Source organism: Polypterus senegalus, chromosome 6 (genome assembly GCF_016835505.1).
Source record: "Polypterus senegalus isolate Bchr_013 chromosome 6, ASM1683550v1, whole genome shotgun sequence".
Lineage (NCBI taxonomy): Eukaryota > Metazoa > Chordata > Cladistia > Polypteriformes > Polypteridae > Polypterus > Polypterus senegalus.
Window position 1 is genome coordinate 67,458,580 of NC_053159.1, and position 12,529 is coordinate 67,471,108.

The 12,529-nt window shown below is 40.1% G+C and overlaps 1 protein-coding gene across 1 annotated transcript in view; it reads left to right on the top strand.

Moving 5' to 3' along the window:
• LOC120530629 (unconventional myosin-X-like) overlaps positions 1–12,529 on the top strand; it is a 388,518-nt gene that overhangs the window by 105,349 nt on the left and 270,640 nt on the right. The window contains exon 3 of the mRNA XM_039755051.1: positions 11,614–11,801. Within this exon, the coding sequence (XP_039610985.1) occupies positions 11,614–11,801 (188 nt within the window). The remainder of the gene's footprint in view (positions 1–11,613; positions 11,802–12,529) is intronic.

The following is a 12,529-nucleotide window of genomic DNA, read 5'->3' on the forward strand; positions in this document are numbered from 1 at the left end:
TTCTCTCCAGCATCGTGTGAGCTAGCCGCAATAACTTGCAGCATCATAAGCTAGACTTGATTAAGCGTAAGTGTTGGCAAGGCAGCTGAAGCTGCGTTATGGGATCTGTAGTTTATTGTGTTACCAGCGCTTCATATACCTGGGCCATTAATAACAATAATACAGTATATAAAATGATCTCGGGCGGATATAATTACACGCCGGGCCGGATGTGGCCCGCGGCCCTTGAGTTTGACAAATATGGACTAAATAGAACTTGAAAAGATATATTTTTTGAAATGTGATCGCGCAATTCAGATAGAGTTGACGCACTACAGCCTGCATCCTCCCCTCGCTCTTACTTTTTTACCGTTCATCTAATGAATACACTGAGTATGGCTTTACCAAAACAATCATTGATGGCGAATAAAGTATCCATTATTCGAGTATGTAGATCGGGATATATATATACATATATACATACCAGCGTATCAGCGAGAAGTAGTGTGTTAAAAAGCTAGAAAAGAAAAGGGAACATTTTAAAAATAACGTAACATGACTGTCAATATACAGTATTTGTTTTGTGAGTGTTGCTGTCATCAAGGATTTGATTATCATTATTTCTTTCAATCAGGCTCGTATTTGTAGGATGTGTTGTGTTCAAGTTACATTCCGTGTTTGTCAATCGTTGTAAAGATGACAGGTTTCTTTCATCGATTCGTTTCTTACTGCATCAATAAACAGCTCGTCTTCTTCTTTATCTGAGACCTGACACACTGCATGCACGGGTTTTTTTTTTTCCTTTAGCGGGACATTGACTTTTTCCACCGTGTTTTTTGTTTCCGCAGTAGCTGGATTTATGAATATGCTTATCAGACGCTTCATATTTTTGCTGCCTTTTCAATTGTGTAATTCGGTTTTGTTCAGCGCTCTTTGGAACTGTTGTCTTTTATCTGTGCACTGCGTCAGTTCACGTGAGCCGCTCGGTGTACATGAATCGAAAGTTCCCAGCTGTGCTGGTGCCATCTCATGCTATGTCCATGGCTGTATTTAATGTTACCTTAGTCCTGGCACTTAAAACTTTCTCTCGCAGTTTCGCTGAGTTTGTGTCAAACACCACCCTGACCATCTCATCTTCCTCTCCATAAACACAGTCCTTCACCCGTGAATATTTAGTGGGAGTTTGCTATTGGATTTGCGCTGACGGACGGCCTTATATGGGCAGGCACTAAATTACAAACGCAGCAGCAGCCTGTCTATGAACTTAATTTAAAGTGTAGGTTTACATGTGCTTTGTTTTTCCCAGTAGCAGAACTCATGAACATGGTTGTATATGTCACTCGCCGCTTCTTATTGTTTAGCTGCCTTCTCAATTATATAATGCATGTTTTCTTCAGCGCTTTTTGGAGGTCTTCCTGGTTTTCTATGTACGGCGTGATGATGTCACACGAAACTCCGCCCCCACGGCGTTCAAGCTCATCTCCATTACAGTAAATGGAGAAAAACAGCTTCCAGTTATGACCATTACGCGTAGAATTTCGATATAAAACCTGCCCAACTTTTGTAAGGAAGCTGTAAGGAATGAACCTGCCATAATTTCAGCCTTCCACCCACACAGGAAGTTGGAGAATTAGTGATGAGTCAGTGAGTGAGTGAGGGCTTTGCCTTTTATTAGTATAGATATATAATATAGCAAAATACCCGCTCTTTGCAGCGGAGAAGTAGTGTGTTTATAGAAGTTATGAAAAAGAACAGGAACATTTTAAAAATAACGTTACATGATTGTCAATATACAGCAATTGTTTTGTGAGTGTTATGAGTGTTGCTGTCATCAAGGATTTGATTATTTGTTTTTCCACCGTGTGCTTTGTTTCCACAGTAGTTGCACTTATGAATATGCTTGTATGTGTCAGATGCTTCATATTTTTTTGCTGCCTTCTCAATTGTGTAATTAGTTTTTTGTTCAGCACTCTTTGGAACTGTTGCTTTTTGTCTGTGCACTGCATTGGTTCACATGAGCCGCTCGGTGTACATGCATCGAAGGTTCCCAGCTGTGCTGGTACCATCTTGTGCGATGTCCATGGCTGTATTTAATGTTAGCTAAGACCCGGCACTTAAAAGTTTCTCTCGCAGTTTCGCTGAGTTTGTGCCACACACCACCCTGACCATCTCATCTTCCTCTGCATAAGCACAGTCCTTCACCCGTGAATATTTAGCGGCAGTGTTTCTATTGGATTGCCACTGAAAGACGGCCTTATATGGGCAGGCACTAAATTACGTGGGAGGCGTAACTCTGCCTCCAACGGCCATCAAGCAGACGTCTATTATAGTATATGGATGAAAAAATAGGTTCCAGTTATGACCATTACGCGTAGAATTTCGAAATGAAACCTGCCCAACTTTTGTAAGTAAGCTGTAAGGAATGAGCTTGCCAAATTTCAGCCTTCTACCTACACGGGAAGTTGGAGAATTAGTTATGAGTCAGTGAGTGAGCTAGTGAGGCCTTTGCCTTTATTAGTATAGACTAGCAACATGGCGCTGATACGCTGGCGTTGGATGACCACAGTTGAAGGACTCCCTGTTTAAATCACGGCTGCCAGTCATGAACTGGTTCCTTTATCGCACCACATTTATGTCTGAGTGGTGAGTGTCAGTTTGAGAGCGTTCACTCGGAGTTTCTTGTGAGACCGCACGTTTCTGTATATTACGGTTGTTTTGCAATCGTAAGGACCTGTTGTCGGGAGTCTCATTGGCACGCTTTTGCCTCTTTCTTTCGCGATCATGGCGTAATCTGTCTTCTCTCTCTGTAGGGGTTTCAGTTGCCTTTCATTGTCCGGCAGAGACGCTTCGTTGAGCTAATCTGTGTAAATGCTGAGTGTCCGTTTCTTGCGAGCGACTTTCACGCCTTTGCCTTTTACTTCGTGATCACGCTATAATGTGTCCTCTCTCGCAGCAGCAGGTTTAGTTGCGTTTCGTTTCGGCATTGTTCTGTAAGGTCTCCTCCGTACAAGTGCACATGGGTAGCTGAAGACGGAAAGGCATAGTGGGCATAGTGAAACACACGAATTGGTAACCAGGGGAACCATCCGACTCAGACGCGGGGCTCGAAATACTCAAGTGCACATGTTATTTATAATTTTTTTTTTTTTGTTATGAACTTCCCTAAAAGAGTTGATCCCTGTTAATAGTATATGAACAATATAATCTGTTGTAGTACGGGTGTTAATTAGCATCACACCTCATAACCTGCATACACCACGTGTTTGGCTGTAACGCCAGAAGTGTGGTGGACGCTGTAAGGGTAGGTTGTGGTTTCTGTTTCTTTCGTGATTTTTTTATTTCATTTTATTGATTATTTAATAGGCAGAGGGGAGCAGACGTTAATGTGACGCTTTGTCTATTTCTTTACTTTTGTTTTGAAAAGATTTTCGGGAACAGGAAAAATAAAAGCAAAGGAGAAAGAATGGTGGGGGGTAAGCAGGAATTCTGAGAGGGGACGGAATGGGGCTTTTCTACGGGGCGGCTATACAGCCAAAAGGAACGTGGACCCGGACACGGACACCGCGCTGGGCTTTTATTATATAGATTATCTGGGTTATGGAACACCTCCAAAATGGTAAAAGAAAGCTTTCCCTACACTCACTTTATCTCTCAAATAAAGCGGAATTACAACAATTCTGCAAAGATGAGTGGGCCAAAATTCCTCCAGAGCTGTAAAAGACTCATTGCAAGTTATCATAAGCGCTTGATTGCAGTTATTGCTGCTAAGGGTGGCCCAACCAGTTATTAGGTTCAGGGGGCAATTACTTTTTCACACAGGGCCATGTAGGTTTGGATATTTTTTTCAAATTCATCATTTAAAAACTGCATTTTGTGTTATATTTGACTAATGGTTAAATGTGTTTGATGATCAGAAACATTTTGTGTGACAAACATGCAAAAGAATAAGAAATCAGGAAGGGGCAAATATATATATATATATATATATATATATATATATATATATATATATATACACACACACATACATATCTACATATATACACACACACATTATTTCATTATCAGTGCAATACGCTGCTTGTTAAAATGGATAACTCCCGCTCTTACGTGCAAGTCTGCGTGGATATTATGAACTATCAGTATTTGTTCAAGTTCTATTTAAATTTTAAATAGAAGGAATTTTTTATTTAGTCGACAGAAATATCTTTGGTAGGAATGGTAAAACAGACAGGAATATTATTCCTGAATAAATCAACTCAAACCTTAAACAACTTATAATATTTTGCTCTCCATAAAAATATATCCTGTCTAAATTATACAAGTTAGAAATAAAGTAAACATTAAAAGAACAAACATTCAAAACAAACTTAGATTTTAAATATCCCAAAAGATTTTGCTCTCCATAAAAATATATCCTGTCAAAATTATACAAATTCAAATATGAACATGCTGCATAACAAAACCTGGAAATATAAATAAAATGTGTTCCTTTCAGCAATAACAAATCAAATCATTCAGTTGTCTTTGCTCATATGTCATTTTAGAGCTGGACGCCTGGCATCTTTTTTTGGCAACAGGTTCGTTTCTGTTTGGTGTGAGGTTCTGTGTTGTGGAGATTCTCAGGATGGATTGCAGGTGCTCATCAGTGAGGCGACTCCTGTGTGCTGTTTTGTTAGTCTTTATCACTGAGAAGAGCTTCTCACACAGATATGTGCTACCAAACATGCACAAGGTTCGAGCCGCATGTAGAGCGGACTTTTTGTTCTTCAAAGTCACCAAAGCGCCGTGCAAACTCAGTGCGCTCAGTTTATCAGCAAAGTCGCGTATTTGGGAACACCGTAGTGACGACTTGGTTTAACATTACTTGGCAACAGGAAAGTGGGGCAAGGTGCACTGGTGCATTTGTGTCTCACATATAAGCAGCTTCACTTGAAATCACTTTGTGATTGTGCACGGGTAAAACGTCCGCTGAAGTGTCAGATTCTTATTTAATTATTCTGCTTTCTGTATCTTCTGCATTGCATTCAGGTTACCCTGATGTTTTGTCTCATAGTGCCGTCTTAGATTAAATTCTGTAATTACAGCCACATTAGCTCCACAAATGAGACACACGGGTTCAGTAAACATATACTCAGCCTCCCATCGGTTTTTAAAGGCTCTATTTTCAGAATCAACTTTTCTCTCCAGCATCGTGTGAGCTAGCTTCCAATAACTTGCAGCATCATAAGCTAGACTTGATTAGCGCGGTAAGTGTTCGGCCAAGGCAGCTGAAGCGCTGCATTATGGGATCTGTAGTTTATTGTGTTACCAGCGCTTCATATACCTGGGCCATTAATAACAATAATACAGTATATAAAATGATCTCGCGGGCGGATATAATTACACGCGGGCGGATGTGGCTGATGGCCCTTGAGTTTGACAAATATGGACTAAATAGAACTTGAAAAGATATATTTTTCAAATGTGATCGCGCAATTCAGATAGAGTTGTAGCGCACTACATGCACCTCATCCTCCCTCGCTCTTACTTTTTACCGCTCATCTAATGAATACACTGAGTATGGCTTTACCAAAACAATCATTGATGGCGAATAAAGTATCCATTATTCGAGTATGTAGATCGGGATATATATATACATATATATATACCAGCGTCGTAGCGGAGAAGTAGTGTGTTAAAAAGCTAGAAAAGAAAAGGGAACATTTTAAAAATAGCGTAACATGACTGTCAATATACAGTATTTGTTTTGTGAGTGTTGCTGTCATCAAGGATTTGATTATCATTATTTCTTTCAATCAGGTTCGTATTTGTAGGATGTGTTGTGTTCAAGTTACATTCCGTGTTTGTCAATCGTTGTAAAGATGACAGGTTTCATTCATCGATTAGTTTCTTACTGCATCAATAAACAGCTCGTCTTCTTCTTTATCTGAGACCTGACACACTGCATGCACGGGTTTTTTTTTTTCCTTTGGCGGGACATTGACTTTTCCACGTGTGCTTTGTTTCACGCAGTAGCTGGATTTATGAATATGCTTATCAGGCGCTTCATATTTTTTGCTGCCTTTTCAATTGTGTAATCGGTTTTGTTCAGCTCTTTGGAACTGTTGCTTTTATCTGTGCACTGCGTCAGTTCACGTGAGCAGCTTCGGTGTACATGCATCGAAGGTTCCCAGCTGTGCTGGTGCCATCTCGTGCTATGTCCATGGCTGTATTTAATGTTACCTTAGTCCTGGCACTTAAAACTTTCTCTCGCAGTTTCGCTGAGTTTGTGTCAAACACCACCCTGACCATCTCATCTTCCTCTCCATAAGCACAGTCCTTCAGCCGTGAATATTTAGTGGGAGTTTGCTATTGGATTGACGCTGACGGACGGCCTTATATGGGCAGGCACTAAATTACAAACGCCAGCGGCAGCCTGTCTATGAACTTAATTTAAAGTGTAGGTTTACACGTGCTTTGTTTTTCCGAAGTAGCAGAACTCATGAATATGGTTGTATATGTCACTCTTTCGCTTCTTATTGTTTAGCTGCCTTCTCAATTATATAATGCATGTTTTCTTCAAGCTTTTTGGAGGTCTTCCTGGTTTTCTATGTACTGCAGTGATGATGTCACACGAAACTCCACGGCGTTCAAGCTCATCTCCATTACAGTAAATGGAGAAAACAGCTTCCAGTTATGACCATTCTGGCATAGAATTTCGATATAAAACCTGCCCAACTTTTGTAAGGAAGCTGTAAGGAATGAACCTGCCCAAATTTCAGCCTTCCACCCACACACAGGAAGTTGGAGAATTAGTGATGAGTCAGTGAGTGAGTGAGGGCTTTGCCTTTTATTAGTATAGATATATAATATAGCAAAATACCCGCTCTTTGCAGCGGAGAAGTAGTGTGTTTATAGAAGTTATGAAAAAGAACAGGGAACATTTTAAAAATAACGTTACATGATTGTCAATATACAGCAATTGTTTTGTGAGTGTTATGAGTGTTGCTGTCATCAAGGATTTGATTATTTGTTTTTCCACCGTGTGCTTTGTTTCCACAGTAGTTGCACTTATGAATATGCTTGTATGTGTCAGATGCTTCATATTTTTTTGCTGCCTTCTCAATTGTGTAATTAGTTTTTTGTTCAGCACTCTTTGGAACTGTTGCTTTTTGTCTGTGCACTGCATTGGTTCACATGAGCTCGGTGTACATGCATCGAAGGTTCCCAGCTGTGCTGGTGCCATCTTGTGCGATGTCCATGGCTGTATTTAATGTTAGCTAAGACCCGGCACTTAAAAGTTTCTCTCGCAGTTTAAACTGAGTTTGTGCCACACACCACCCTGACCATCTCATCTTCCTCTGCATAAGCACAGTCCTTCACCCGTGAATATTTAGCGGCAGTGTTTCTATTGGATTGCCACTGAAAGACGGCCTTATATGGGCAGGCACTAAATTACGTGGGGCATAACTCTGCCTCCAACGGCCATCAAGCAGACGTCTATTATAGTATATGGATGAAAAAATAGGTTCCAGTTATGACCATTACGCGTAGAATTTCGAAATGAAACCTGCCCAACTTTTGTAAGTAAGCTGTAAGGAATGAGCTTGCCAAATTTCAGCCTTCTACCTACACGGGAAGTTGGAGAATTAGTTATGAGTCAGTGAGTGAGCTAGTGAGGCCTTTGCCTTTTATTAGTATAGACTAGCAACATGGCTGCATGCGCTCGCGTTGGATGACCACAGTTGAAGGACTCCCTGTTTAAATCGCGGCTGCCAGTCATGAACTGGTTCCTTTATCGCACCACATTTATGTCTGAGTGGTGAGTGTCAGTTTGAGAGCGTTCACTTTCGGAGTTTCTTGTGAGACCGCACGCTTTCTGTATATTACGGTTGTTTTGCAATCGTAAGGACCTGTTGTCGGAGTCTCATTGGCGCTTTTGCCTCTTTCTTTCGCGATCATGGCGTAATCTGTCTTCTCTCTCTGTAGGGGTTTCAGTTGCCTTTCATTGTCCGGCAGAGACGCTTCGTTGAGCTAATCTGTGTAAATGCTGAGTGTCCGTTTCTTGCGAGCGACTTTCACGCCTTTGCCTTTTACTTCGTGATCACGCTATAATGTGTCCTCTCTCGCAGCAGCAGGTTTAGTTGCGTTTCGTTTTGGCATTGTTCTGTAAGGTCTCCTCCGTACAAGTGCACATGGGTAGCTGAAGACGGAAAGGCATAGTGGGCATAATGAAACACGCAATTGGTAACCAGGGGAACCATCCGACTCAGACGCGGGGCTCCGAAATACTCAAGTGCACATGTTATTTATAATTTTTTTTTTTTTGTTATGAACTTCCCTAAAAGAGTTGATCCCTGTTAATAGTATATGAACAATATAATCTGTTGTAGTACGGGTGTTAATTAGCATCACACCTCATAACCTGCATACACCACGTGTTTGGCTGTAACGCCAGAAGTGTGGTGGACGCTGTAAGGGTAGGTTGTGGTTTCTGTTTCTTTCGTGATTTTTTTATTTCATTTTATTGATTATTTAATAGGCAGAGGGGAGCAGACGTTAATGTGACGCTTTGTCTATTTCTTTACTTTTGTTTTGAAAAGATTTTCGGGAACAGGAAAAATAAAAGCAAAGGAGAAAGAATGGTGGGGGGTAAGCAGGAATTCTGAGAGGGGAACGGAATGGGGCTTTTCTACGGCTATACAGCCAAAAGGAACGTGGACCCGGACACGGACACCGCGCTGGGCTTTTATTATATAGATTATCTGGGTTATGGAACACCTCCAAAATGGTAAAAGAAAGCTTTCCCTACACTCACTTTATCTCCTTTCACTTACATTCTGTATTTCTCTGTATACCGCAAACACTACTGCTTATTCTCTCCCGACTCCCTACTCAAAACTTCCTTTAGCCGCAATGTCCTTTTTGTCCCAGCTTTTCCTGTCACTCATCTCCTAACAGACATTTATGCTCCCCCACAGCCCATAAATATGTGCCTGCACATTACTATATATTAACAAAACATAAGATTTATAAAGCAAATTACAGTACAGCAAAACATTAATACAGAAGAACATTACAGTCGGTTTCCATTTTTAACACATTTTTTTAATTTTGTCGACATCTTGCTTTATATCATTCACTATTGTCCTTCCTACTCCATAAATTGAAACAATAATTAAGCACTTTCACCATTTCGTAAACGTTTAATAATTTCAGTTTTTTGTGACAGTATCATCACCACATCAGTGTATGGCAGATTAATTGAAAAAAAGAGAAAAGCTATGAAATACTATTAAAACTGAAGGTACATATTTGACACTTTGATTTCAAAGTGCTGCAAGACCTGTGGTGCTAGGGTAGAACACTGCTAACACAAGGGAGAGTTATTCCAGTGTGCATAGCTCGTTGCATACTGCATGGCAGTAATACAGTAATAGGTAGGCACTGGTGTGTGTGCAATTTTTTCTTGTGGCACTGATGGTTAACAGTGACTGATGGTTAACTGAATGGCAGATAATTAAGGTTTTACTATATTTGGTTCTCCCCCTTCTCTGCATTAGACCCTACAAATATCTTCAGACTGAGCTTCACCAGACACTTTGAACCAAATGACATATTTTGGCAAATGTCACCTGCATTCCTGCAATTAGGACTGGGTCCAGATACATAGTCCCTGTGCCCTGGATGTTAAAAGGGGGGTAAGTTGTGTTCAATGTTCTAGAAGGATCACATTTAGTTTCTCAAATGGAGACCAGCAGCTGTACATTAGAAAACTAGTTTGTCCTTTCTTGGACAGTGGTGCCTATCAGAGTTTGCCATTTCTGCCTTCACATTTTATTAACATTTAGTAGGATGATCCTATACCTCAAGGTATTTTGTGTCAGATACTACAAGAATATGGGTTGCTGAGTTTGCTGTATGCCATTCAGTCCCTGTAGTTATGAAGTGAGAGTTGTCTTCTTGATATCTGCCACATCAAGGTGTCAAATGATTGATGATAATGATGAACACTTCAATATATACGGTTCCATCCCAGACATGAGCAACTTGTTCTCCACCGATGAAAGTGGAGCACCTGTTCCAAAAGGTGTTAAGGTTCATTGGAGTGTTATTTATGACTGCAGGTGGAGTTGTTATGGGATTGATCAAAGGAATGGTCTAGCAGAAGCATGCAAAACTTCACTTATCAATCACTCTCTATGCCCACATCCTTGCTGCTTATTCTTGTCTTTATCTACTCACCCAAGAAAATGAGTTTGCAGGTACAAGTCACCAGGTTACTGGGTTCCATGATTGTCTGTGTTCCATATGTCCCTTTAAAGTTTAAAATAGTGATTACGACGGATGCACCGTGCTACTGAAGTACCCGTCAGACCTTTCTAGTCTGTTTCCTCTCTACAAACAGAAGTTCCTGTAAACAAACATTGTGACGTGGCAGTCATTTCCAGGGACTGTCTGAGGCACCTGCAGTGTTTTTATTCCACTAAAGAGATTTGAAGTAAATAGACTTGATGGACATAACCTTTAGAAAGAAGGTCTGAAAGGGTCAGTGTTTGTATTCCTTTATACTGTCACTTAGTGTTATTCCTGAAGTTCATCAAACTTTGACACAAAATGTCTGATTGACAGGTGGCAGTATCTTGCAGTAATCAACTTCAATTGATGTCTGCCATGAAATTAACAGACAACCTTTAGTGGAGACCACTGAATTCACACCCTGGAACTGGTGTCTAGTCAGCTTTTGTTTTTGCTTGGTGCTGACATGTGAGATAAATTTTGCTTGTTCAGAATAAATTACTTAATGCATTAAAAATTAAAGGTCCTTCATTTTGTAAATATGAGGGAAGGAAGAGTAGAAATACTTCTTTAGAAGAAGTAGCCTGTTCACTCTGTGAATTAATAAAGGCGGTCTGGGCTCATTTGTAATGGGATTGAAGAGATGTGTGCTGTCTTCCGTGTCCAAATGCCACATGCTCTAGGGAACTAGAGGTATGAAATGATTTTTTAGAATTTCAGAATTTTTAATACTTTAATTGAAAAATTATTATTCTTTGATAGTTGCAATCACTACTGCTATAGCCTTATAGCTCCAAGAGATCAGGATCAAATCCCAGCTTGGTCACTCAATATGTTGAATGTGAATGTTTTTGCTGGTATTCCAGTTTTCCTCCCCAATCTCAAAAGCGTCTTTATTGGGTTAGTTAAAGTTTTAAGTTTTCCTGATATTTGGGAGTGTGCATGAGTTTGCTTTGCAGTGGATAACTGCCTTGTCCACAGCTGATTTCAGCCTGATTCATCAAGCTGCTGTAATGTGTTTTGAAACTCTGTAATCCTCCAGTTGAATTAAGTGGATCTGACAAATGCACAGTTAAGGATCACTACTGATCATATGAAGGGCCTGTTATAAACAAAGTACAATTACACACCACTTTTATGACATTAGCTGTCTTTTAAATAAATTAATTTAAACCTCTGCATTTATATGTGGTCAGCTAGTCTCTAGGATTGCTGATCGTTTTTGCTCAACCATTAAAAATTCAACTTGCTGACTTGTCAGAATCTTCACTTGGGGAGAACCACAGTGGCATGTGTTTGTACAGTCATGTTTGTTTTCCTGTCCTTTTTCATTTTTTCCTCTCTCTTTTGTAGACAAGTATTGGCTCAATATTAGCTGCTGTGAATCCTTACAAGCAAATTGGGGGCCTGTATGATTCTTCCACTGTTGAGCTTTACAGCCAACACCATCTTGGAGAGCTTCCACCCCACATTTTTGCAATTGCTAATGAGTGTTACAGCTGTCTGTGGAAGAGGCATGATGGTCAGTGTGTCCTTATCAGGTAAGTCTTTAATCCACTGTAAAGTATTCATATCTTAGAAGCAGTTATGGAACTTTGTAAGGGACAATATTTTTCAATATGAAAGAGTTCCAGAAAAAAGGAACTATGAACACTACATGTACAAGTCTAGTTCTGACAGCGAGAAGGTGGTTTTAGCAGTATTGTAATGGCTAACAGTAAGACACGTGCTTTTAATCCCTAAACAGACACTATCATGACACTCTAGTTCTCACGTGAGCAGTGTGCCTTTAAGTGTCTGTACTGAGATGAGTATAGTCTGGTTAACCACACAGTACAGTGCCTTGTAAAAGCATCTGCCCATTCCTGATTTCATTTGTTACTGCAAATTTTTTTGATGCTGAATTTTTTTGAACTTATGTAATCTGTTAAATGAGCAAAGTCAACCTGTACTTGCATGATACAATCTGAAAAAGTAATTGCCCCCTTGCACCTAAAAGCTTGTTGCTGCAATAACTGAAACAATCTTTCAGTAATTTAATGTTTTTCATTCTCAAATAACTGCTTTAATTCAGAGGCATTGGTAGATTTTTCTATGAAGAGCTGCTGTTCAGGTTCTGCCATGGCATCTTTATTTGGTTTAGATCTAGAACTTAACTAGGTCAATCCAAAACCTTTAATCTGCTTCTTTGCAGGCATACTGCTATGGATGTGCTTTTATATTTTGGATCATTATCTTGCTGCATATCCCAACACTCTTCAGACCAGAC